General features: G+C 45.5%; 1 protein-coding gene across 33 annotated transcripts in view; it reads left to right on the top strand.

The window, feature by feature from the left end:
• The window catches only part of ARVCF (armadillo repeat gene deleted in velocardiofacial syndrome), a 209,023-nt gene that overhangs the window by 97,559 nt on the left and 83,994 nt on the right, over positions 1 to 27,470 (top strand). For 17 of the 33 annotated variants that reach the window (XM_046901082.1, NM_001398131.1, XM_040647970.2 and 14 more), the window contains one exon: positions 27,271 to 27,309. The exons of 15 other annotated variants lie outside the window; for them this stretch is intronic. In XM_046901082.1, coding sequence (XP_046757038.1) covers positions 27,271 to 27,309 — 39 coding nt within the window. Of the gene's footprint in view, positions 1 to 23,969; positions 25,358 to 27,270; positions 27,310 to 27,470 lie in introns of those variants that run through there. One more of the 33 variants, XM_046901081.1, reaches the window with a different exon arrangement.

Below are 27,470 nucleotides of genomic sequence, written 5' to 3'. Positions count from 1 at the left end.
AAAGGTTTGGGGGGGGGGGAAAAAAACCTTTGTTTTTCTGGAGCCTATTGTTCAATCGAGGTGCATGTTATCAATGGGCACAGGCTTTGCTTAAGTATTTTACAAGATCAGTGCATAGCAAGCTAACCCTGCCTTCCTTCTGCAGTCTGATTTATCTGTTTCCACTTATGCCGTTTGTAAGGTCGGTGGGCTTTGAAACGTGTAAGCTTTTAGCAGGTACTTCATTTCAGCCATGCTTTGTTCTGGAAGTTCCCTTTTGCTGTGCTCAAATGACAGAGCTTTGAGTAATAAGAACCTCTTCTTTCCTTGTGTTCTGCCTGCTGAAGTCATTTGTACCTGTGGGACGGCCTCGTTGGTCCCCTCACGTCTCCAGTGTGACAGAAGCAATGCTGGTTCATGCTGCTAGGATAAAATATGAGTGCAGATCTTAAACACCGCTTCCGGGTGAGATCTGTTAGAATTGGGTGGGGAGTGTGCTGTGCCTCCGCTCTGGCATTTGGGGAATCTAAGTCTGCTCAGGGTGCAGTAGTAATGTTCTGGGTGCAATAGTAATGTTCTGGGGACGTGACCCCAGCACTCAGGACTCTGGTACTCAATGATAACAAACCAACCTGGAAGAAACACAGTAAGAAATAAGGTAAGGGTCCCAGGTGCACCTGCTGCTTGCGTAGCACAGAGCTGGCAGCGAGACGCTGTCACCTCTACAGCGTGCTGTGGGGCTGGGCAGGCTCCGGGTGCTGGGGAGCTGCGGGCACCTTGCTCTGCACAGGAACGGAGAAGCACCTCCAGTGCCATTCACCTTCCAGTAAAACCAGGGGCTGCTATTCCATCTGATGTGCTTTCAATACGACTACTGGTTTGGGTTTTTAACGGGTGCCGAGGTTGGACCACTTCCATGCTGTGCTCCTGGGAGTTAGGATCACTGCCGCTCCAGGACTAGCCTTCACAGTAGAGCAGAGATTCCAAGCAAAAACAAGGAGCAGTTTGAACCTCTCCCAGTGTCAGGGAGGACAGAGGCCTGTGCTTTCTCTTCTGCTCCTGTGTGCCGCAGCATGTGGTTGTGAAGTGTCATATTCTGGTCTGACACAGAGTGGGTGTTATTTGACATCTCTGCTGATGCTCTCCTTGCCACTTCTCTGATGAAGTTCCTAATTGAGTATTACAGAAATTTGTAGGAGCTTTGTCACTGATCATGACAGCAATGTGTGTCTGGACCGCCTGTGGCTCAGTAGACCTTCGGACTGCTGGGTGTGAGCTCTCAGTGGTCGAAGTTGCTGCTCGTAGTGATTATCTCTGGATTTTTTTGTCTGTGTTACACTTCATTCTTATTTGGGCTAATGAACTACTACTTGTTATTATGTTAGGGTCACTCTGAGGGTAAGAGAAAGCAGCTTATTGTTCAGGTTCAAACTCCAGACTTCAACTGTTGTCTCCAGAGACTTGTGACTTTTCTCCTTCCTACCCATCCAGGCACATTCAATAGAATGGATTGTTTCTTGGCATAGTCAAAGTTCTTCTAGGAATGTCATTATCTCTGAGGGCAATTTAATTTACAGGAAGTGCATTCAGCTTCTTGCAGTGGGTGCATCAAGAAAATTTGAGTAGATAATTAATCCAAGGAATGGGAAATTAATTGAGAGGGAAATTGTTGCTTTAAAGATGTGCTAAATAATCACCATTTTACTATATTTAGCTGTCTATTAAGATTTAGTGAAGATAAAGCTCTCAATCTGGTACTCCATATTTTGGAAGGGCAGCACAACACAAACAGCCAAACATTTCCACTTGTATCTCACTGGATTTTCATAGGAGCAGGCAGTTAGCAGTCGGCTATCAGTAACGTGCGAGAGCTGTTGGATACCTGCCTTCTAGCGTGCTGCTTAAAATGTCCTGTTTCCTTATAAATGCTTTCCAGCACTGGAAGTTATCCTGGTAAGTACTGGACAAGTACACAAGTACTTGTCCCATCACCACCCACCTGTGTAAAAAGCCCATCTCCGTCTTATAAGGCGCCCACATAAGCAGCACATGTCAGCAGTACGTCAGGTCACATAGGTGGAGAATGGAGAGGGTTTGAAATGATGATTGATGAAGAGATGGATTTTAAGGAGCTTTTTAAAAGAGATTGCAGAGTGTCTGTTTGCATGCTTTGGCTTCTTAAAGCAATCCTGTTAGCCGGATCCCAGTGGAGTCAAGGCGTGCTGAGGCAGCTTCTGCTGGGACACCCCAGACAGCTGGGGAGAGTGGGGAGGAGGGAATGGGAGAGGAACCTCTGCTGCTCTGCTCACCCACTAAGGGTGACTGAGGGGAAATCCTGCAGCTCTTCCACTCAGAGGAATGCACTCTTTGGGGACTGCCTGCGCTTGGTTACTGGCAGCACTGCAGTTCCTGGGTGCTATTCTGTAAGAAGATCAAGGCATGTAACTTTGGGATTATGTGAGGGGAAAGTGGATGCTTCTGGAATTTGAGAACTTGAACTTTCAGAGCATACTTAGAAGTGTACAGAAAGAATAGGGATGTGCTTTAATGCAAAATGTACTCAGTTGAATTCTATGTTCTAGTCCATAACACTTCAGGTTGTGGCACAGTGATGCAGTTACTTGGACAGGCATGCAGTGGATTGAGCAGATATCCAGAAGACAAACCTGTACAAAGTGTTGCAGCCTTGTCTTTAACTCTGTACCTGTCTGTCTGGTGGGCAGAAGGAGACTCGGGGTCTTTTTCTGTCTCAGTCAGCAAGCTGTGGTTGCCTTCTTTAGCCCCCAGTAGAGATGCTAATTACTGCATGAGCACTTATAGCTGCTGTGGGTTCGAATGCGGGGGAGGCAATTCAGAAAGCCTTTGAGGTTGTGTTTTTTCCTGTTGCTTTGCCTTAGGGTGGAGAGTGTCTCAAGAGGAACCGAAATGCAGATTTGCACTTTCAAAAATAGCGGGCTATGTTTTGGTGGCTAAAACAGGATTGCTGGTGGGAAGAGGTGCAGGAAGGAACCTCCAGGTCTGTTGGTTCCACACTCAGCCCAGGCAGGGCCGCCCTGAGCAGGGCGCTCAGCACCGTGCCCAGATGGCTCTGGGGTGTCTGTGAGGATGAAGGCTGCGCAGCTGCTCAGGGCACCTTGTGCCAGTGCTGTCAGCCATGCAGTCAGGAAGTGTTTTGAGAGCCTCCTTTGTCCCACCTGGTGCCCCTTGTTGTGTCCTGGGTACCTCTGAAAGAGCCTGGCTCCATCCTCCTCATGCCATCCCTTCAGGTAGTTCTGCACACTGAGTTCCTCAGTGAGGCTTCTCCAAGCCAAGCAGCTTCAGCCCTTGCTGCAGGGCACGCTGCTGCTGCAGAGCGGTGTGTGCTGCCTTCCCCATCAGCTGCAGCCGGCTGGGAAGCTTGCTGGGCTTCAAGTGAAAGTTCCTCAGCATGCTGTTTGGAAACACTATTCTTCAGTTTGAAACAGTTTAGAAAACAATGCTGTGAGCATGCCAAAAAAGCTGAATAATTTCAGATGTGGCCCACTTAAAAAAAAAAAATATGTAGGCTGTTATTTTTTTAAGCTTGGCTGACACTGTTGGAAGTAATCAGCTATTTTTTTAGAAGGATGCTTGTTTATTTCATGCCACTGGGAGGAAACAGTACCAATTTCTGTAGGGTGCTGTTGGTTTCCAATAGAACTGATTCAGTGCTGCTCAGTAACTTTGTGCAGAAGAGCAGTGAGATAGGAAGGCTCAGTTGCTAAATGGAGAAATTGCAGGTGGTTTGTTGTTATTCTTACTTCTTGTGGGATGCTGGAAATGCTTTCTTGTCCAGCAGAATACAAAAGAAGTACTTTGAACTCTGTTTTAGATTTCCACAAAAAAGGTGCCAGTGAGTGGAAATGCAGAATGCGGACATCCTGGTTGTGTCACCTCCGTTCACTTAGATGGCACATGAAGCTGCAGACTGGATAGGGCCTATGCTTCCTTCTGTGTCGGTTAGTTTTATGGTTGGTGTCCTTTCCATCAAGGTGATGTCATCAGTGCTTTAAAATTCGATGTGGAATATTTTTTCCACCTTGCTTGTGAATCACCAGCATGTGTGTTTATCAGGATTCCCGCCTCCCAGATTGGGGTTGAATGTTTATGTGCTCTTCTAGAGGATGATGAAAAGAATTTTAAATCAGGGTTGTGATGTGTAGTTGGAAGCAAAGGCAGAAATCCCAGCTGAATTCTGCATGTTTTTAGTGGCAGCAAGAACCGAGAGGAGGTAAGTCTTGAGTTTTCAGCTCTTGAGCAGTGTTACTGAGTTCAGAGTTTGATTTAGATCCGTGTTCAGAAACGTCTTGATTAAATGATGCTGAAATTGGATTGGAATTGCTGAAGGTTTACAGAGGCAAGCCTACAACATTTGGAAAAACTGTTTTGGTTCATAATGTGATCCACTGATTTACAGCTCTTGTAGGCTTCTACCTTTGCATCTGGTGAATGCAGCAGTGGAGGAGTATCCATGCAGAGGGAGGTGTTGGACAGTAACTGGAGAACAAACATTTGGTAGCTGAGCAGCGTGGCTGAGTGCAAGCCAGCTTTTAATTGTGTGGATCCCGCTGCTGTTTCCAGAGGCATTTGGAATGGCAGCAGGTAAGTTAGCCAAGTGCAGGAGGATCACTGCTGGGGGAATGCTCCTGGTGAAAGCTCCAGAGCTTGAGGGAACGGCAGGTGCTTTGTCTGCCGTAGGAAGTGAGAGATGCTGAGTCAGGTGGAGAGCTGTTGGACTTCTTTTGCGTGTCCCTAGATTTGAGGTGAGATTTCCCTTCCAGCAGCAATGAATAATTCCAGCTCCACGTTTCTCATCTGACGTGAGGAGGGTGCAGTGTGATGTTGATGTATCAGTGAGCTAACCTAAGTGCACCATGGTTTTGGAATGTGGTCGTTGACATTGGTACGCCCAGGTTCATGTCCTTGATCGTCTTTGCTGTCCTTGGAAGGTCTACAAAGCACATTCAGAGCTTTCTGTGCCATAGAGCTCCCTGGTTTTATTTGTTATTCTACAGAAATAATCAGAAATTTTTCCAGGGCTGTCTGGCTTACTCTCCCTCTCTCTTTCCACCCTCCGTGTTGCATGTCGTACTTTTTTTATTTGTAGAGCACTTTTTGCTGCTGAGAGCTGGGCTGCAGAAGGGTTTGATCCTGGCTCTCGTCTTGGGGAACCCTGCTCCGGTGTGCTGCTTGCAGAAGAGTCTTGTAAGATGGCAGTGGGGAACAAATTCAGCATGCTGTGTATTTGTTGACTATTTTTTATGCAAAGAGAATGTCAGGAAGATGTTACCTTCTGGAGTTTGGGATAATTTAAGAAAAAATTGCCCTCTCTTTTCCTGAGCGGCATGGTTTTCAAAACATTGGCAAAGACCAAAATGATCTGAGTACTAAATGTGCTGGCTTGAATTCCAGATAATGTTCTATAACCCTTAGATAACATAAAGAAATAAGAAGAGAGGGTATATTTGGGTATCCCTTAAGTCCCCTTCAGGGAGCTGGGTTGTCCCCGGTCATGTCTCATTTGTGTCTCCTCTGAAGGTTCAGTACATCTGCTTCTGCTGGGACTTCTCAGCCTGGCAGGCTCTTCAGTGAACCGAGAGGAAGAGAAGATGTAGGAGCTTCTTGTGCTCTTTGCATAGCAATTTGGAAGCCCGAGGTGCAGCTCATTGCTGCCCCTCCCCTCAAAGAGGCAAACAAATAGTAGGCAGTCCCTGCACCAGTTAAATATCTCTAAATGGTTTGGCAAAGTGCAGCGTGCCTTCCCTACATGGGTTGAGAGGAAGGCCGGGGTGATGTGCCAGGAAGCATGGCTGTAGGACTGAAGATCAGGCCTTTAGCTGTATCTGGGTTGCCAGCAGCAGCAGTGCTTCCAGATGCTTATCCCTGTGCAATCAGAAGGTGGTGAGAGATATGGCAAGTGGAACATATGTAGTAAACATTGCCCACAAAGCACTGAGGCAGGAGCTTTTGCAGGCATGTGCAGCTGGAGTCTGACCTGGGTCTGCTGGCTGGTGTGAAAAATAAATACGGAATTGTTTCTCTTTCTTCCACACCTTGTTCTGCTGCTCCAGAGTGTTCTTCCCCCAGACTTGGGGTTCTTTCTGAGGGTGTCTGTGGATTCAAGTCACAGGTGCATTTGTCTTTTGCATGTTCATCTTAAGTACCTGAGCCAGCAACAGATGTCACTATAGGTGACAATGGCTTTTCACTGATGGCAGCTGCACTGTTCTGTAGTATGCCCTTCCCCTCCCTTTTCCTAGTTTGCTTTGCAGTAAACATACACAAGAATACTAATGCATGTAGCTTTGTTTTCATGAACAGATGTCTCCATGTTATGTCCCTGGGCAGCTTGGAGTCCTGGTTACCACAAAGGTACAGTTAGAGGGCAGGAATGTGAACACTGCAGAAATGGTGGGGACAGGAGCAAACCTGGCAAGCAGAGCCTGGCAGTTCCTCCGTGGTTGTTAAGGAGCTTTTGTGTGCAGCTGCTTTTGCTAGGCTGATAGGAGGCAACTTCCCCTCTGAACGCAGTTGCTTCTCCTGTCAAGGTCTTGTGTGGGTCTCAGCCTTCTTTCTCTGCTGACTGCATGGGGAAAATGTGACCGTATGTGACTTGTTGAGGGAACTGCTCAGTAGAGAGGGAACCATCAGAGAGGTTATGCATCTTGGATAGATTCTTGCCTCATGCTCTTTGCTACCAAAAACCTGATGGCACCCCCATATGAAAGAGCAGACTTGTCTGGTGCTGTGCAATTTAATTATTGGGGGATGCTCTGGAGCTGTGGGGGAGGTGGGTCATGTTTCTGGAAGTCTTCTCTAATTATCCTAGCTCTGTGTTTTAAAAGTAAGAGAAGGGAGGGTGGGTGGGAAGTTTTTAGGAAATGCTCTCAGCTTGTTGCAAACAGAGAAGGCATTATTTATTTTACATGAGTCTTTTTCTTCCTGTTGCATAATTTGTGATTTTTGTGTACTTAATCTGAGGGAAAATAAGTGGATTTGGTTAGTAGTTTTCTCCCTGTGGTGGTATTCCGGTTATTTCGAAGATCTGTCCTCAATGTTGTATTTTTTGTATATGTGATAAACTTTGGCTGTTGGGCTGGTTAGGGCACTGCTCTCTGGGTAGTGGTGTCAGCACAATGTGCACTGCAATGCTCTTGGCTGGGATTGAATGGAAGTTACCCGAGTGAGAATTTCCTGATGACACCAGAGTGTGAGTACTGGCATTGTGCAATATGTGTGGTTGCAGTGAAGCTGCTTTACTGGAACATAACAAAATCCCTTCCAACCCTAACCATTCTATGATTGTTAGTGGAAAAATGAACAAGAAGTAGAATTGCCTGTTTTCCTTAGGTGATTCAGAAACTTTGACTTTTCTTTTACATAGAGGTTATTAAAGCATCTTTTTGAAATCATTGTAGTGTGTGATTCTTGTGCTGTTCATAGTCATCCCGATGAGTGCACACAAACTAAAAAAGCATTTTGAAATGTCTGCATCAGTGCTATTTGTGCAGTAATGAGAGATTTGCTGGAATGGGCAGACGTAATCTGTACAACACGTAAATGGCTGCTAGAGGAAAAGCCAGGAAGAGCCTTTAATAAGATTGTTGAGACACGGGAAGAAAAGATGGAAAGATTTCTGGGAAGGAGTGAAAGGAGTCTTAATTTTTTGTGATCAAAACCATGTAGGATGTAGAAGGAAGAAGCTGAATCCAGCCTCTTTCAGTAGGCTTGGATATTGCTTTGCGTCTGTCTCTAACTCAGGAAGATGAGTATCAGAATTTATATGATCTGATTCCTCATTTATTCCTCTCTGAGATCATTTTGAGTAAATATAAACAATGCTTGTGGGAACAGTGATGTTGAGAATTGGGAGAAGTCTGGAAGTCTTTATGGTAGTCTCCCAGATGCTAAAACACGAAATCTTCATGTAGGTCCAAAGGCCTTGTTAGCTTACAGTGCATTCAGGCTTTAATCCTTATACTTAAAAACGGGTTGGTGTGTGCAGTCCTGTAACTTGCTCAGGTTGGAATGTTCTGCTCACGTTTTTATATATAGGTGCACGTAAGCTGCTTGAGATCTTTGAAGAGGAAAGAGGCCATAAATAACTTGGGTTTTGAAATATACATGTGTGGTTTGCAAGAGAATTGTCCTTGGGGAGCAGCAGCAGTGTGCTGTGCCATAAGAATGTAAACTATCAACAGTTTATGGTTTGTGTGTTGGAGCTGTTTTTGTTCGGTTTTTGTTTCTTAGCATAATGAAGAACTGTATTTGTTTGGGGCCTCGGTGAGCTGTTGCCAGGCCCTCCACATTTTTGATGACGTTAATTTCTGTATGTGTGTTTTAATTTGGTTTATTTCCCATTCTCTTGACATGCTGATTGATTCTTGTGTTTTCCTGCAACTAGCTCTCATTACTGAGTAGGCACGAAGGACAACAGGATTCCCTGCTGCCAACAGGCTTTCTTCCAGCAAGCTGCTTTTTTTCTGGAGCAGATGCATCGTCTTTGCTAGGTGAGGGAAAGGTCTGCAAGGCCTCTTCTGCTGCTTCACCCAAGCACTTGCACTGCTGAAATCTGGAAGCCAGCCACTGATCACAAGAGCATCACAGTGTTTTCATGGATTCAGATACCACTATGAATTTCACAATTCAAGCGACAGTGAAGCTGAGCCCCGGAATTGGTGACCCATCAGAAATTATGTATTCAGGATACTGATATTTTCATGAGCTTGATGGTTTGGTGTTTGCTTCGCTTGGAGGCCTGGCTCTGTTCTTGTTCTCACAGATCAAGTGAGAACTGGGCTGGTGAGGAAGTTCTGCATTCTTGTGAGCTCCAGAAGACTGTTGGAAAACCACTCTCCACTCCATGGGACTGCAGGAGGAATTTTCTGACCGTCCGGTTAGGGGTGCAGAGCTTCCCGGGGGGAAGTATGGGTTTCTTTCCAAAAGCATATTGGTATCTTCAGGGCTGAAGCAATGTATCCTACTCTGCTGGAGCAGCAGAAGGGCTATCAGCTCTGTGCCCTGGTAGCAGGGAGACAAGGCCATCTTCATTGTTGGATGGTATAGCTGAGCTGCATATCTGCAGCTCATTGCTGTGCCTGTGTGATACAACTGCCTTCAGCAGACAGCTTGTAGAAATACTGCCCTCTGCTTCTGAGACTTCTTGTAAAGGGATAGGACCCACTTCTGCTAAACTCTTTAACTTTTAAACGTGTTTTTATTCCCTTTTGCTTTCTGTCTTCCTCTCCCAGAGGTGGCCCAAGTGTTTTAGAAACAACATAGTCAACTGGAGTTCATTGAATAATTCAACTGTTGCCTGAAGTGATAGTAAAAAGAGGACAACCCATTTAATAAATCAACCAGAGCTAAAAGCTCTGCGGTTTGTAAAAATGTTCATCTGCCCTGCCTGTGAACTATCTGTATTTCTCTTCAGAAGCTCCTCTTTTTTCCTCCCCTCACTTGGGTTTTGCCTGTTCCAGAAGGATGCCTTCCCACCGGAGCCACCCATGCAAGTTGTTTCTGTTCAGCAGATCTATTTCGGAGAGCCCCAGGGGCTGCAGCTGCAGCAACATGGGATTCTGTGACCCCTCCTCTCTATGCACACAGTGCTTCTGCAGAGCTGTCCTGTCCCGTCATCACTGCGTAGTGCTTCCTGTTAAGGCCTATGAGGTCTCCTTGTATTGAAGCCACTGCTGCAGCAGGAGCTCCTCCAGACATCACCTAGGGGCCCCTTGACCACTCCTACCCACAAAATAAAGCAATCTTTTGGGCTGCTGAAGCATGCCTTCTGGAGCAATGGGGAGTATCTTTTCTTTTTCCTTTAGATCAGAGAACTTCCTAAGTGCTCATTGCTTCTAGTTTTTGCATTGGACCTCTGCTATCTAACACAGGTTTAGATGCAGAGTACTGTCCTTAAGGGAATTGCACAGAAATTCAGGTATCTAGTTAGTGAACCTTCTGCAGAAGACATTTTTGTCTGTTGCCTGTGTCAGCCTTTTCTTTTAATCTCTTTGGACAGGGGCTTGGCAGTACATCAGTATGTTGCAGTATAAATTGCTCTTTTCATTGTTACTGTAATTGTTAACCAATCCCACAGCCATAGTCACAGCATTATTTTTCTGCTGGGGTGCAAATTTCATGGGGTGCTCTGGGATCCCATCCCAGTCCATAAATGGGCTTCTCAGTTGTTGCTTGGTTGGAACACTAGCAAAGTGTTTGCTTAAAGCCTTGCTACGTGCCTTGAAACATCATGTGCCTTGCAGGGTATTGCTTTTTTTCCCCATATTTTAGTGGCTGCCTCTCCTTCAGTCTCTGCATCTGGGCTTGTACTGTCTGCATTGGGTTTCTGAGCATTATGCTTCAGAGGCTGCTGGGGACAAGTGTATGAACACTGTGTGTAAATAAATTACTGTAGGTCTGAAATCAAAGTCTAGGGATAAATGATCCATTTGTTTCCCTTGCATGTTTTGACTGAAGACCTGAATTACCAACTACAGCGCGTGCTGCAGTGCGTCAAACAGCGTTGAATGGGAGGCTGCAATGAGCCCCTGGGTCGGGTCTCTGGGGTTGGTGCCTCTCAGCGCTGAGCCCAGGGCAGGCTTTGCTGGTCCTGCTGCGAGTGCTGAGGTGGTGCCTTCTGCAATAACATTCTGTGCCATTTGGAGCATCCCAAACCTCTTCTTTAATCAAGAGAGAGCGAGAAAACATCACGCCTGGTAGTTTTCAAGAGCTTTTGGCTATTTTTGTGCTCTGCTGTGTATATTTTTTGTAAGTGATTTGATTGCTTTCTCTCTAGCTGTAGGGCAGAGAGCTTCCTATTGCAACACAGGGCTTCTTCCCCCCCTCCTTCTAGCAAGTTTATTCACAATTAAATAAAAATAAAAAACTAGGGCTGTTCTCATGTGTTTCTCTTGACACGCAGTCAGTTTTAGAGGATGTATTCCAGACGTAAGCTGGAGAGCAGCATGTCAGGGTTCTCTTGTGCCATCCCTCCTCTCCATGCTGAGATCTCCCACTGTGTTCATGTGCCTTCAGAGTTCAGAAATGCCCCCAGTCCAGAGGAGTACATCAGAACTGTTAAGTGCTTAAGCCTTTGAGAGTTTATACATTTTTTGTTTTGTTTTTGAAGCTCTTCTGTTGAAGCAATGGGGTTTCAGTTAATTCATGTGAATATATAACCTTCCAGTTGCAGAGAATCACTTGAGCTCTGAATGTGCAAAACCCTCATTGCACAAGTTGTCCTTGTGGAAAAGCTCCTGGCTTCCAGGCTGTGTGATGGGAAGGACTAGGGAAAGCACAGATAGCTGCACAGCAGAAAGTCAGTGATTGTGCATCCAGGATTTGAACCGAATTCTTTTGGCTTCCATGTGCCCACCCTGCAAATAAATTAGCATCTGCCCTCTAACTCCCTATCACCACATCATGGCTTTGTGCAAGAAGGAGGCAAAAAATGCGGCAGACTGACATGGGAGGCAGTATGTTTCTGTCAGTGGGTGGTTTTGAGTCCTTTTCCTGTAAGTGAGGCTTTTGCTGGTCACCCTGAAATGTCAGAGAAAAGAGCAAAGGCCCAGCTGTTCTGTGCTGCTCCTTGTGCCTACCATCGGTCATGGTTTGGAGCCCAATTCTTGTTTAAGAATTTCTTTTGAAATAAGTATAGCTGATTTGGAGGAATTTCAGAGTGTGTTTTTCAAAGAGAGATCAGGGATTTAGTTTGTTTTTAAGCTCCATTTAAAGGTAAACCTGCCAGTTTTTACTGATTAGCTTTAATTTAATTTTTCCCACTTGCCATGCCAGCAGCAAGATCTCTTATTTACCTGTGTGCCCAGGCCAAGTCAATAAATTCTAAATGACTCCTCAATTATTTTCTATCTTGCACATTTTTATGAGGTTATTGAAGGGTTCATTTGATGCACACTCAGATGAGCAGAGGAAATTAAACTGTTTTTCCCTTCTTCCCTCCCCATAGCATGGTTTGACTTGAAATCACAAAATGCTCATTTAAGGTCTCTTGAGGTAGACAATGGAACTGCTCTTGACTATCTTTTTTCAGAAGTATAGATGTAAAAGTGTGAGTCTTTTTCGTATCTGTAAACTGATCTGTGTTTTCCTTTGAAATCTTGCTGTACTGCTAGAAGGCTGTCCTGTCCCGATGTGGAGGAAGGACTTTGTGTTACTATGGAACAAAGTGGCCAGGGGGTGTGATTTTCATGCTGTGTCATCTTCATGCAACCGAGTTGAAGTCATTGTCCTCTCTACTGTTTTTGCATAATCATACTGAGGAATCTGGCCCCTGCAGAGCTGACTGCAACAAAAGATGATTGTTTAGTAAGTGCTTTGCTGTTGGATATGCTCACACATGAACTGCCCAAAGCATAAACCATCCTTACACTGCTGCTCCCAGGTGCCAGCCACATTTGCTTGTGCATGTAAGTGACTATGGGCTGCTGCTGTGAAAGCTGGTTCCAAAACTCCACTCTCTTATCACTTCCTTAGACCATGGTTGCCCTGTTCACGCTCTGTGTCCTGTGTGTAGGAGACAAAATCTCTTGTTCCTGTAAGGTTTCTTTGGTTGCTTATTGCAAGCAGATTGACCCTTTCATATTGTAAGGCATTGTATTCCTTCCAGATGCACACCTACCAACACTAGTAGGAGAAACACTGGGCACCAACAGAACTGTTAGGTACTCCTAAAAATGCTGCCTGACAGATTAGAAAAATGATAAGCTTTCAAAAGGCCAGCTGGTAAATCCAGAGCTACCTGGTGCCTGTTACATCTGCATCACATTAGTAGCAAATCAGAGGAGTTTTGTGTGCATGTTCATATCTTAATGCTAAAGGAGCAGAGTGATTTGAATGACTCTGGCAACAGCTGCCCTGTTTTTGTGGGAGAAGGAGGTGGTGTCTTTAATGGAGGGCTGATGATGGGCCAGCAGCTCCTTGGCTGCCCACCCTCTGCCAGCAGGGCCTGTGCATGAGCCAGCCCCACCAGCACAGCAGATGGCAAGACCAGCACTGTGCTGAGATGCTTAATAAGAGCAATTGCTCCTGGTGAGCTCTGGCTATTGATTAATGAGCATAGAAATCAGTAGTGAGGATGCGAGGAGGAAAAAACAGCTTCCCCCAGAAGGATTACTGTAAAGGAAAGGCAGCAGTGAGCTGGTGAGCTACAAAATTAGCTACAAGTGTCTTTCTAGGAGCAGTGCATGAGTGCTGTGTACAACTTGCAGGCAAATTTGACTCCGAGGCAAGAAAAACCTCAAGTAGTGCTGTGTTTTCCAGCTGTTTGTCTGAGCAGGGCTCGTGTGACTGCAGGAATTATCCAGGCTTGGTATTTGTTATGACAGCCCCACTTTTCTTTGTGTCAGTGTGAAGAAATTGCATTTGAGATTTGACCTATGGGAGTGTAGAGCTGCCTTTGGTTTGGAGACTAGAGAACTGTTTGTGGTCGTGGGGGAAAAGATTTTTGCAAATGCACACGGATGTGTGGAGGTTGAAGTGTGGGGTTTTGATCCAATGGAAAAGGTTTCTCTCAGTACGTGGGGAGAAGGAAACTGGGACAGGTTGTGTTTCCAAAATGCTGTATCTACCTTTGTAGAAGCAGTTTTCATTTGTCTGCCAATGAAAAGCTGAGAACTTCTCTAAAATTTCTCAGAATTGTGTTGTTTCCTTTGTTGTTTCTTTGTCTTGCTTTGTTGTTAGATCATATTAAAGCATCTTAAGAGATGATTGCGTTGATGCTTCCCAGGAGGAAAGAAGCTGTTATTAATAGAAATGAGTTTTAGCAAAAATTGAGGTTGGGCTTTGTGGAAGTAAGACTGCAAATAACCTGAACTTAAACTCACAAAGAAGATAGGCATATACACTTTCCTTTATAAATGGATGACATCGCATCTCCCTAGGCTCTCCTTTTTGCTACTGGTTGAGTCTGGTGTCCTGCTTCAGCATCCTGTGCTATGTGACTCTTAAAATGAGCAGTAGCTACAATGCAGTGGAAAGAAGACCTGGGTATGTGAAGAATTGTTGTGATGGACTGCAGTTCTGTAGGAGTGAGTGGCATGGTTTACTTTGGCCTGGTGCCTTAGATTGAATGGGACTGTAACAATAACTGTGTAGCAGGGCTCTTTTTGAGTTGTATTTGATGTTTGTAAAAGGTTGTTGTGAAAGGAGAAGAAGGAATGGCTTGTGCTAATGTATAGTCTAGCAACTGGCTTTCCAGAAATAATAAATGGGAAGTTGAGTGCTTCAGGCACGTTCTGAAGGAGATGGATGCTGAGCATCAGTTGCTAAGGTAGGATGGGCAATAAAGAAGCAAAGAGAGAATGGTGTTTGAAAATATGGAAGGAGATTAGAACTGATGTTCTACAGAAAGGCTGGTATATGGAGAATGTAAGAAAATCAGCTTGATATTAAGGACAGCAAGTGCTTTGGCATGGAGAATGCTTAGCAGAAGTAGCAGAACTGCCCGAATTGTTGCTAATAAGGAGGAGGAACAGTGTGAGGGGAAGAGGACAATATATCAAAAGGCTTGGGGGCCCCAGGAATGCATGTCCTGACAGAACTTGAGAGGACTGTACAGGTCTGTGCCTTGGGTGTTTCTGTTATATGCTGCTACATTCTCATTGCCATGAGAGGGAACTGTGGTCGGTGTTCATGGGAGTTCTGCAGTTAAAAGCCCTGCCTTGTTAATCCTTTGTATTTTAGTCCAGCAGCATTTTGCATTATAGCAGCAGCCTAAAGTGATAATGCAACATCTGTGTACAGCATTGCTGAAATTCCTGGTAAATGAGTTCCAAAGACAACCTTCCATTTGTGGTGTATTTTGCAAAATCTGCTATACAAAAAGAATGGTGACCAACCTAACTCTTCAGTGACCTGAGAAGCTGAAGAACTGGAGTCTTGGTTTGGAAGACAGGAGAGGACAGAGGCGGCTCCAGCTGGCACTGCTGCACATGAGCCCCATTGCCCTGCTGCAGAGCTGTGTGTCGTGTGAGCTCCGTGTAACTGGGGGACAATCCATCGCCAGGAGGTGCCTCAGCTTCCTTTCTGTGAAGTCTGCAGCCTTTGAAAAGAATACTTTCTGAAATTTTGAAACAGAAAATGCAGGGAAGGTGGCGATTGTGAACTGCTAAACACTGGCAAGTTGTTGAATTAGTACGAGTTACACAAGATGAATAAAAACAAGGCCTTTGTTTGCTTGGGATGTCTCCCGCAGTACTGGAGAGCTGTTGCTGTCCCTGCTTTGTAGCAAGGTCACTTCTGTCAATACCATCCAGATGTGTATCCTCAGGGTTTGTCTAAACATGGTTTTCTCTGCATGGCGTTAATAGCTCTTACGCTGCCTGCCAGCAGGGTCCCGCCCTCCTGCTTTCACCTCCATGTTTATCCCCTTCTGCTGCCCTCCCACTGCTTTCTGGATTTTTTTTTTCTCTTCAGCTGTCTTAAGAAGTTTGGGTGGGCAATAAGTCTTCTCTCCTTTCCTCTTATACAACTCTCTTGTGGTGCGGGAGAGGGGATTGGAGTCAGACTGGGCAGGTGCTTGCTCTGGGACAGCATTGCTCTGTTCCACTCCTGCTCCTCTCTGACAGCTACCTGGTGGTTTCTAGTCAGGCTCAGGAGAAGGTTATGAAAGATTTCTTCTCTTTGCTGGTGGGTGAGTCAAGGATGCTGTGCATGTGCGAACGCGAAGGGATGAAACCAAGCACATCCCTGCAAAATGAGGAACGCGATAGTGTCATTGCTGAAGGCAGTTCGTACTGCAGTCAGCGCAGGAGATAACTGCTTCAAGCCAGCGTGGACATAATCCAATCAAAACTTCTTTTTTTTTTTTGCCTGATTGTGTTGGCCCGAGCAAGTCAAATGTTACCCAATTTTCTGACCCAGTTCTGTTTTGTGCCTCCAGGACAAACTGTTACATGCTTCTGTCTTTTCAGATATGTTTTTCAGTGTGTTTGTGTGAGTTCCTGAACCAAGCTGGAGTTCCTGAACCATTCCAGGATTAGAAAGAAGTGCAGCACTAAGGAAAAAATTATAAAAGCATCCAGTTAGATTTCTTGATTTTTTTTTTTTCCCCCAATTTTTATTTCCTTGTAATGGCTTTTATCCCAGCAGAAACAATGTGCTCCTGCAGCTGTGCTGTTGTGATGGTATGGATTTAGCAGAGCTGTGCCCGCTGCAGCCTGGTGTGTGTAAATGCTGAATGGGGCTTCCTGTTGGACACTGCTTTCTGCTCAGGCTTCTCATAGCAGGACCTCTGCGGTGGTATTGGCCTTAGTTGGGTTGTTTGGGGTTTCTAAAGGACCTTTTTAAGTAGAAGTGCTCAGAAATGCATTGAATGTAAATCCCTTGGCCACCTGAAAGCTTGGTTTTTCGGAATGGTGAAAAGGTGTGTGGGGTGTGGGAGAGGGCCGTGCTGGAGGAGCTGGGCTGTGTGTGTGCAGCAGGCTGTCTGCAGCATGGAAGCGATCATCTGGCTCCTCAGTTCCGTGAAATGGCCGAGAATGTACGGCTTCTGTGGTGGAGCAGTAGTTAACAGATGCCCTTTGTCACTGAGGTCATTTGTCCCAGTTTATAGGGTTGAATCTAGAGCATTCTTATCCTTCCAACGTTCTGCCCTCCTGTCCCTCAGCTGTGCACTGGCTGTATGAGCCAGACTTGGCTCTTGACTTCAGCGAGGTCACTGGGTGGAGTTATGCTGTAGGTGAATTTCCCTCTCAGTGCTGGACGTGGGACCCTGGTCGGGTTGGTTCTGCTGACTCTGAAGCCTGCACAGGGCTGTGTGCATACGAGGGCTGCTTTTTTAATAGCTCCTCTGGGCTGCACCTGAACAGAAGTTGGGAGGCAGAGATTTACTTTTTGTTTGGTACAAGTTCTCCCTGTTTGTCCTACCGATGTTTGGCCACATTCAAGTCTTTTTTTTCTCTCCCACACGCAAATGCCTGTAGTTCTGAGAGGAGAGCACTGTTGTGGATAGAACTGGCATGCACTGTGCAGTCGGATTCCCATCGCTCTGTCAGTATGGCTTTTGCCTCCTGTGTAAATCTCCAGGCTAACATCCGAGGTGCCTGGTGGAAGTAATGGTCTGCATCATTTCAGGCGCTCAGTGAACAGTCAAGAACAGGCTGCTCATCCCTTCCTTTACTGTAGCTAAATGGAAGGTGTAGTCTCACTGCTTTTTTATGCTTTACTTTATCATTAGTTTCTCAAGCTCTTATTTCCAAAGTTGAAAGAGTGACACAAGTAACTGGGCTGTAATTGTGATACCAGTGGCACGTATTCACCTCTTCTTAGAGCACAAGTGATTCCATGGCTGAAAACTGCTGTGTGAGGAAGGGCAATTAGAAGGAGTCTGTTTAAATAAACAGCCTGTACTGAAGGCTTGGGCTGCCCCTGCCCTGCACTGACTGCTGCTTGGAATGGCTTCAGGAAAACACCACTCCCTTAGCAGGAACTCGAGTGTGGCTGGGGCTTTGTTCCCGTTAGTTTTGGTTGTGTTTTCCCATTTGGAGTGGGAAAACACAAGAAAGGCTCGCAGTCACTTCACTGTTATTTTTCTCTGAGCTCCGGGTGGAGGTTAGGCTGCTCCTCAGCAGTGGAAAGGGATGACGAGCTGCTCGTGCGGCCTCTCACAGCACCGCATTTGTAAACTTGAACTTCCGTCTCCAAGGAAGGAGTAAATGCCCTTCAAACTGGGGTGCTTTCCCATATGTTAAAGTACCCAGTAAACAAATAGTTGTCTTCTGAGCCTATATGAATGCCAAACTGGAGCTAAGCACAGGAAGGTGAAATGAACCCTTGTTGCTTTTCCAGAGGAAATCACAAGTACTTTCTTGGTTTTTTAGATGCAGAATATTTTCTAGGTCCTTGATAGAGCAGCAGAGATTTATCACATGTCCATATATAACTATCTAGATAGTGGATGCCAATAAAACCGGTTAACTAAGTGCTGCTTGAGAGTACTTGTACATGACTGTGTTCTGTCATTCTCTGAGCTGCTGTTTATAATCCCCCATGTGGTTCTGAGGCCAGAGCTGTCAGTCAGCTGAGCTGCTTACACCTGAGTGCACCTGGGGACTGGCTGCTGAGCCGGGAGTCTGTGCTGGGACCGGGGCAGTGTTTGAATGGCTCTCCCTCATCGGGTCAGTATTGGCTGACTATTAAGTTTGATTCTTACTCATTACAGATAATACATGTAAGCCACTTAGTTTGACTTTCGTTCTTCTACACGCACCACTTGTAGCCACTGCCTTTCCCAATGAAAAGGAATAGTAGCAGTGGTGAAAACTCTGATCTGACCCCAGTTCTGCAGCTTTTCTCTTTATCTGCTGCATTACAGCATCCTACCTGTGCAAGATCTGTGTGCACCGTTCCCTGAACGTCTTGGGAAACTGGAATGGTGATTGCAGGAGAGTTAACTTTGTCACTTATCCCTGTGGGCTGTTCCAACAGGAGGCAAATTTCAGACAGGAAACAAAGCACTGAAGCATGATCAGTGACACTGCTTCTTAATCACTTTTTCCTCCTGATTTCGGTGTTTGACATTTGTTATAGGTCAGTGTTTTCATAGACAGAACACAAAGCACCCAGCTGTGGAAGGCTTTCCTGCATCTTCCCTGGAATTCCTATTGCGAGCCTTTCCCTGCAAGCTCTGTCCTGCTGTTGTTGCATTTGGGGAATGCTTTATGCAAAGGAAATATTCTGTGAATTGGACAAACGTTGGGATGGCTGTGCTGATCTGTGTTGTCTGTGTCAGAATGAACGCTAACATTACAGGTGTCCTTGCATGAATTGTATTTTCTTTAAAAGTGGCTTCATTCCAGAGTCATTGCTCTGTTTTACCAGCAGCTTAATTTGAATCCAGAAGAGCTTTGTTTTGCCTTCAGAACAGAGCATCTGCCTCAGGAGTTACTCTGAGAATCTGAGGCTGTTTCTTTCCTGGCAGACGGCTTCTGGGTAATGCACAACTACAAAAGGATTCAATCTCCTGACAGCCTGCGCTGGGAAGGCAAAAGCTGGGTCTGAAACTTCGTGAGAGTTGTTGGTTTATTTATATCTGGCAGTAAGGCAGTCACTTTCTGTCTGCATAGATCTCTAAGGGAAGTTCTTTTTAGCTCTGTCTTGAGAAGGCTGAACAATATTTTCCTTCTTAAGAGCAGAGACATATAGGGGAGGTAAATCTGAATCAGATGTCTCGGTTCCGCTGACTGCACGAATCACGGATTTACAGGGAAATGAAATTATCACCGTGGCTGTCTCCTTCTCCACCAATCCCTAATTGGTGTTCCTTCCCCACCCCCACCCGCTCTGTTGGATGCTTTCATGCCTGGCAGTTGAGGTGTGTTGGTTTCTCACAGGCTGCTCGGGTTAGTTTCTCTGGAGTTCCTGTAGAGCAGGAGCTGTCTGTAAGGGGCTGCTGTGGCTCCTCACACAGTGAGTGCGCTTTACTTCTGTTGTCAGTTGCTTTTTGGACTGTATTTAGCAGTTCAGTGGAGCTGCCTTGCAGACATGAGATCATGAATGTGACGCTGTGGAAGGACTGGGCAGGGAGTCGCGTTGGATGTTGTTGTTCACCGCCACCTGGTTGGTCCCTCAGCATGGAGCTCGAGGCCCTGCACTCCCTGCTCCTGTGCTTCCGGGCTGAGCTTGGCGGGACAAATCACTGCTTCGCATCTTTTCACCTACTCTGGTTTGTATAAAGCCCAAATAAAGGCATGTATGCAGTTTAACCCGCTGTGTGGTGGTAAACCTGTACGATAGAAGATGAGAAGTTGGAAGGAACCACCGTCAGTGATTTGAGCTGGCACGCGCTTTGTGCCTCACAGTCATTCATCCTCACCGTGGCTTTCGTTGAGAAGCGTTGACTCCTCAGCTGTTGTACTGCAGATGAGGAATATGGCCAGTTTTGAGCATCTCCAGCTGGATTTTACACCATGCTTCTGTTCCTTCTACTTCAAAGAAAGCAGCAGTGAAATGATAAAGTCCAAGAGCTGTCTGTGCTTGAGTTGCTTGGAGATGAATCCTTGGTGAGCTCCAGGTGGACGGTGTGTTACAAAGTCTTCCCTACTTGCATGAAAGGTAGTGATGCAAAGCACAGTGATTTGCAGGGAGGGGATCCTGTGGATCCCAGATCCTTGCAGAGCACACAGGTGCCCGAAGAACGGCTCAGGCTGTGTGTGAGGGGTTGCTGAGGTTATGCTGACTTGATGATGTGGGTTCTGTGGTTGCCACTTCAGTGCTCCGTGTGGGCTCATGCTGTAGCAGAGTGACTGGAATGCAAACATTTATCATTTCTGTTGTCTCCTGCTTTTTACTATCATCTGGAATAGGAATATGTGCTCCTAAATGAAATGTCAGAGGATTTAATCATTGGATAGGGCAGATATTCTGAGATGAAGAGGAGCAGCTCGTAGCTTTGGGGAAGATATGCCAGTTTTTGGAAAGATAAAGTGCTGTTCCCAGTTCCATATGGCATATTGCAGATCTTTGTGAAGCCCCTCTCAGACAGGAGGAAGCATCCCACCCTGTTATCTGCTGCATTTCTATCTGCTGCATTGCATCCTGATGTTTTATACTGATTTATCTTCCTTTAGGAAAAAAGTGCACTTATCTGTCGTTGAGATCATGCAGCTCCTGTAGAGAGAGCATTAGAGGAATGTTTGTGACTGGCAGTGAAGACCTTAAAATCTCACTTGGTCCTGACAGCTAATTAGTTCTCTTGTGAGTCTTAGCAGTAACAAGATGTAAATGGTTTACAAAAACTGTTTACTACTGACCATTTGAACTTGCTTGATTGCTGATGCTGCAAATGGTGCTTAATGCTACAAGCAGTGGATTTCACTTTGTCCTGATGTTGCTGCAGGTGCAGTTAGTGTTCTTGAAGCAGTTCCTTCGGTGATTTGTTCTGGAGGTGTTTTTTTAACCATGTAAAATTCTACTGAAATAATTGTGTGGATTTGAATCAATATTTACTTACTTTCTGCTGAGTGTAAGGATGGAAACCTGTTATTGGAATGCAGATACCCTGCGAGGGAAAACTGCCTTCATTGTAAAATACGGCAGTGTTTCAGAAGTGGTGATGTGCTGCAGACGTGAGCTGACTGGTAGGGGATCCTGCCGGCAGTGGTGGAGGTAATCTTCCATTATGGCTTTTCATGTTGTTTTTGTCACGTGAAATACTGTCGTCGTCTTTAGAAAAAGTCTTGTTTCTGGTGTTATGTGTACAGCTCTGTAAAGGAGTTCTACTTGTAGAAGTGCAAGGAATGCAGCAGGCTGCCGTGATGATCTCCTTCCTACTAACCGTGAAGAAGCTGTGCTTAGAAATGTTAATGCTAACAAGCCTATCTTATCAACCATGTCTTCTAAAGAGCAGTAACATTTCAAAAGGGTTAAAATATCCTGTTTGAACTTTGTGTATACCTGTGCACTGCGTGTATTTATATGGCTTTTGTTGTAAGCTTTTCTTTTGCAGCTTCCAGAACATTATTAGCACTGGACAGCCTGGTGTCCTATCACAAGTCCAATGAGTTGTGATTCTGACTGTTCTCCTGTATGGCCGATGACTGGCAGGGCGGATGGAGGCAGATGGGGAGAGGCCGATTCCCAGGAGCAGCCTGGCGGTGTGCCCACTCCAGCATACATTGTGAGCTGCTGTGACCTGAGCTCCTGAGCAGCGGGTTGGAGAAGGCAGGGAGCTCAGAGTTAAGTCTTCTGAGGAGCAGCAGGCATCTGGGTTGGAGAAGGGCTTACTTCAGCAGCTTGTCAAAAAGTTTGAAATCTATGGAATTAATTAGTTGAGAATAAAACATCTTTTATTTATGTTTGAATATCTGCATTTGTGTATAAATTAGTATGGTAGAACAGCTGCTGCATGTCCCATTTCTCAAGCAAAAGCTCTGACTGCATTTATAAATAGTGAATAGTAAATAAATAAGGAATGATTTGGTTATTTCAGAACATGATTCTGAGCAGCGCTGTGCAATGTTCAGTCACTTCTGGGTTGTTCGTCTGCTTTTCACTTTTTAATGAAGGATCCTGGTTTTCATTAGTACAATTTATTTATAGCGCCTTTATGGCTATAGTCAAATATCACCTATTAAAATATCACCAGTCTGTCAGACACATGTATAACCTCTTCTACTTAATATTTGCAGCCTGGATCCTTAGCAGGGAAAATCATTAAGCCCTGATGAATGCAGCTGAAATGATACATGAAGTCAGCAGAAATCCTTCTACCCAGTGAGCCAGCAGGGCATGTTTATAAGCCAGCAAACTGCAGCGCTTTGCAGAATATTATGAATTCAGAAGCACAGTGAGTTGTGCCTACAAGGTTTACAAAGCTAGGATTAAGAATAGCTGTAAGTTCTACTGCTGAGTGTATACAGAGCAGGTTATCTGACGTATTCTCTGGGTCTCCAAACATTTTATATGTATTTTAGCCAGGCTCTCGGTATACACTGAGTGACTTTTTGTTTAGTGAATGATGCAGTTATCCGTAGGTTTTCTAAATGGAGCTGTACTCAGTTTAAATTTCTTGGCATTTGTACTGTTAGGTTTATTTTGCATGATCTGAACTGCTGCTAATTAACTTTTTCTTGAGAGCTAATTGATTTAATTTAGGCACGTATGAACTGAAAACAGATGGGAAGTTGTGAATACCGATGTGTTTGATCACTGCTGACCTGAGTGACTGAATTAAGCATAGAATCAGGTTTGCCTTTCACCCACGTCGTGCCAGTTGGCTGTTCTACAGAATTTGCAGTTTGGGATATTGGTGTCTGTGTCATTCACCCAAACAGTGGATGTGGTTACGTTTTGTCTTCCTGACTTGCTCACTGCCATTGGCTTTAAGCAGGATTTACGTGTTTGGCTCCGTCTGTGCTGGGTTGCTGTCGCACTCCCCTGGTGCTGGAGGCTCAGGGCAGTTCTTCCTGCTCTGCAGTGCGTGTGTCAGGCAGTGAGTGCTGGCTGCAGGCTGGAAGCAGTGCCTGACACACGGCCTCGGAGGTGGGAGGTGCGTCTGGGCTGCTGTTCATAGGGGCTCCAAAAGGCCTTTGTTAAATGAATTGCTCACGTGATGGTATTTAGCAGTTCAGGTGCAGTCAGTTCGGCCTCTCTGAAAGCCCCCCTGACTTACTGCAACTGCTCAACAGCTGAACGAGCTGTCATTGCAGGCAGCAGCAACGCACAGAGGATGTGCTGTGGCTTGGCGGTTGTGGAAGCAGTTGTACAGCCATGCAACAGGAGTCTGCCCATGGGAGGTCAGGAATTCAGTTGAGACTTTTAGGCAGTGCTAAGCCATGTAAAGATGAGCCGTTTCTGTTTTCTCATTCACCCTCATGCTTTCCGTGCAGCTCTTTTAGTCCTTTTTTGGCAGAGTGGCTGTTGCTGTTACAGCATCACATTAGCATAGGTGCAAGTATCAGAGTATCAGTAAGTCACAGGTAAGGCATTCTGCTATTGTGTGTCTTTACTTGCGTGAAATTGGATGCTGAGATTTCATTTAAGTTTCCTGTGTTTCATATTCTCTTCCCTGTCTGTAAGAAGCTGGACAGGTTACACATCTTACGAGTCCTTAGCAGCAAAACCAGTCTAAGCAAGCCAAGGAATGAGATGGAGTTGTTTGGGAAGTCTTAAAAAGGAACCTTTATGCTGTAGTGTGCAGAGAGACCAACTGTATGTCAAGAGATCTATATGGTGGACTAAAGCACTGTTAACACCGTGGCATTAAGGACTGAATTATTTCTTTGGTACACAGGTTCTGCCTTCTCTCCTCTTTTCCTGCCATTGCCCTGCTCCATCCCTGCCGTGCGTTTTGGTTCTGTTTTTCCCCTCCCTAGTTAGAAGCGGACCTTTTGTCTGTCCTCTCTTCCTGGGGTGCCTCTGGCTCCCAGCGTTACTTTCGGATCTATTCCCTGCCAAACCTGTTCTCGTTACATGCTTGTTTTACCTGTTGGTAACTGCGCTGCCCCTGACGGAACAGCTCAAGCTGTGAAATATTATGGATTTCCATCAGACTGAGGATGTCTTCATTTTTTAAGGTCATAGTTGGGAACAGTGAGTGAGTGCAAATAAACAGACCTGGCTCGTTGGTTCAGCAGTACCTATTGGAGATAGCTTTGTGCTGCTTGGGTCTCCAGGAAGGCACTGAAAGGCACTGCTCTGCTCTTAGAGCAAATCCAGAAGGTAGAAAAATGAAAATGAGCCGCGCTAATGTGTGTTTGTGAGGAACCTTGTGGCTCAGAGTGAGTCTGGGAGGCAGGAACAGCATTTATGTCTGGGTGCTCATCACTGCTGAGTTGGTACTGAGTGGATCTGTCCAGCTGTCCTGTAGGGGTAGGTGGGATGGCTGTTTATTTTTTAATTGCCTGTAAAGAGTTGGAAGAAAAGTGAAAGAACTTGATTTAACTCAGAGACAGCTGTGTGTATAGCTGGGGTAAGAACTGCTAATGCTTTCCAGAGGCTTTTCCTCTGTGATATGCTTACAGGAGAACCAGCTTCTTTCAGCCAAGATGTTCGTGGTGGAGGTGGGCTGTAAGGGCAGATCTTTTTATTTAAAGCAAAGAAGGCAAGGTGTGTGAATGCTGCATATTCTGCCAGAACAGATGAAAACGGTGTATCCTGTACCATCCTGAGAAACAGAGGAGACCAACAGAGGAGGCCTGTTGGCATCAAAGCAAGGCAGTCCCTGCTGCCAGCCCATACATAGGGAATTATGCACTTTGAACAGTTCTGGCCAGTATATGAGCAGGCTGGCTAGGCTGCAAACACACTGCATCCTATTTGCAGCCTCAGCTTTGCAGGGTTGTGCTGGTAAATTAAAGATTCCCTTTCCTGGCATAAAACGCAACAAGGAGTGGGAGTGAAGTGCGGCTGGCTTGTCCTCAGCTTGGAACAGCAGTGCTGCAGCTTGTCTGGCCAAGGGAATTGCAGCCTGCAGAGCGAGTCTGGCTTTCTGATGTCAGTTATTAGCAAGTCCTTAATTTCATCTAGTGTCATCTGTTGTTGTTATCTGTGTGTTTCATGGAGAAATGGCTTCTGAACACTTGTTGGAAAGAAGTGACTTACATCACTAGCTCTAGGGCTGTGTTTTGTCCTGATCTTTGTCATGTATGAATTCCATTGTGAAGTGCCAAACATACGCAGAACAGAAATAATAGTTTAAAAAACACCATAGTGCATATACTTGGGTGGTTGGCTATTTCTCAGCCAAGTTTTTATGCTGCTCTGGTTTGGAGTTTGACCTTATTTGCAGCACTGCTGGCGTGGCTGAGATGGTGGTTCCCTGTGTCAGTGGTGAGAGGAGGGGGAAATCCATAAGGAAAACCAGTGTTGACTGGGATCCTCTGCTGAGCTGCCTTGCTGGCAGGTAGCAGTCTCTTTATTACATGTAACTATGATTTGGGGGGGGGGGGGGAGGGGACGGCCCTTAACAAGCTGTAAATAACTTGCTCTTGCTCTAAGACTCAAAAATCTTCAGAAGGGTGTGAGTGTTTGTGTGCTTACACCTGAGCACCTCTCCACTGTCAAGTTTTTGATTAAACAGGAATGCGTTTTTTAATAGGTTGGATGAATTAGTCTTTAAGTAGTGAAGATAATTCTGGCATGAAAACATCTCTTACTGACACTACTCACATTCTATGCCTTGAAACAAAAGTACCCTGTAAGCCCTCAGCTTCCTGACACTGGGACTAATTTTGAACCTTTGCCTGCAAGACTGAAAAGTTCTCTTTGAGCTTTCTCCTTCTCCTTGTTGTGGTTTAACCCGGCAGGGCCCAGCTGAAGCTAAGGCACTCTTTTAGGCACTTGAACTGTTGTCAGATCAATCCTTGACCTTCTCTGTATGGTGAATTGCACTGTGGGGCTGGACGAGAGCCTTTTCTGATCTTACAGCTCTTCTGTTCTGATCTCTTCTTGCTCCTCTTCTGTCAGCTGTGTTCTGGAGCTCCTGCACTGTCTGCATCCTTGCCAGGCTGAGGATGCAGGAGTTGAACAGCCCTTTCCATCACTGGCTATGCAAATAAATGCCAAACGGAAATGATGAAATGCTCTTACTCAGCATTCTCCCCCCCATACCCCCTTTTTTTTTTTTTCCTTTCTCTACGTACTGTCTGTTGCTAGGTTAGCACTGACTTACCAAGTCCCTCTGCCACCTTTTCAGTCTGTGAAGACTGCCCATGTAGGGCTGTAAGCTCAGTCCTAAGAAAGATGGAGAATGCACGAAGTAAATGGCCTGCTGAAAAAAGCCATCAGTGGGCTCTCCTGGGCAGCTGAAGTAACACAGTAATGCGCTGCATTTGGGAAAGCTTGCCTTTCTGCTGGAATCTCTTCTATTTACAAGACTTACAGCAGATGGATTGGCCTCTGGCTTTGTTGGTTTGTTTGTGTCTCTTTGTGTTCAGATGGACTTGTAGTCATAATGAGACCTCCTGCAGAGCTTCTTTCCTGCTGCCACGTTTTTGGTCTCTGGGGATACACAATGCTGAGATCCAGACCTGTGCCAGAAGCGGTGTGCAGGATTCCTGCTACCTTTTGGTCAGACCACGGCTTTTGTGTGGGGCTGGGAGGGAGGGGGTGAGGTGCAGAGGGAAGAGATGAACCTCTTGGGAAGCTGTTTAAACTGAAGCTGTCTGGACTGAAGCTGTCTTGATGCCAAGCAAACCTGCTTTGGTGCTTTGTAGTGGGAGATGTCGACAAGTGCATTCCTTATGAGGCAGGCAATGAGATTTATTGTCAGTCATTCTGTATTCCCTAGAATGAGGAATAATTTATTTAAGGAGTGACTTCCTTGGAATTCAAGCTTTGAAAGTCATCACTGACCCACTTGTTATTTCTGTCTCCCTTAAGTTTATGAAAGCAGCTTTGTTTTTTTGTGTTGTGGCCTGTGTGTTTTGCCACAAAAGCAGCTTTCTTGTTGTGTAGTTCAATTCTACTGGCAAAATTGTGGGTAGATGAGGAGGTAGTTAAATTTAACACTGATCAGATATAGCAGCTAGGATGCTGAAATAAAGTTCCAGTTCTGGTCGTAATTTAAAGACTGCAGAGACAGTTTACATCTGCCTTAGGTCAAAACGCAGTTCTGGAAGGTACTGCTGTAGCAGTGCAAGGAGGGGTGTGTGTGTGTCTGTGTTCCCTGGAACTGGCAGGCTGGGTCTGACAGATCTTGGTTTAACACAGTAGTGGGGTGTTCAGGTGGCTGGGGTAAAGTCTGGGACTCACGGAGCGCATAGAGAAACTTACTGCTGTACTCTGCTGAACTGACAGTTCTTTTTTCTGTTTTAGATGAAGGACCTAGCTTGTACTTCTGACTCCTATGTGCATGTAAGTTTGTGGACTTGATATCTAGTAATACAAGCATCAGTTTAATTTATGACCAAAACTGTGTGGGGTCAAGGAGAAATGAGAGCTGAATGCCTGTCTTGCAGAAAGGAATGTACAAATGAGTCATTCCACACCAGTGTTAATGCCAGCATTGTAGAGGC

This window comes from Gallus gallus, chromosome 15 (assembly GCF_016699485.2).
Source record: "Gallus gallus isolate bGalGal1 chromosome 15, bGalGal1.mat.broiler.GRCg7b, whole genome shotgun sequence".
Taxonomy (NCBI): domain Eukaryota; kingdom Metazoa; phylum Chordata; class Aves; order Galliformes; family Phasianidae; genus Gallus; species Gallus gallus.
The sequence above is the reverse complement of the archived record's forward strand: the minus strand, read 5'-3'. Positions and strand labels throughout refer to the sequence as shown.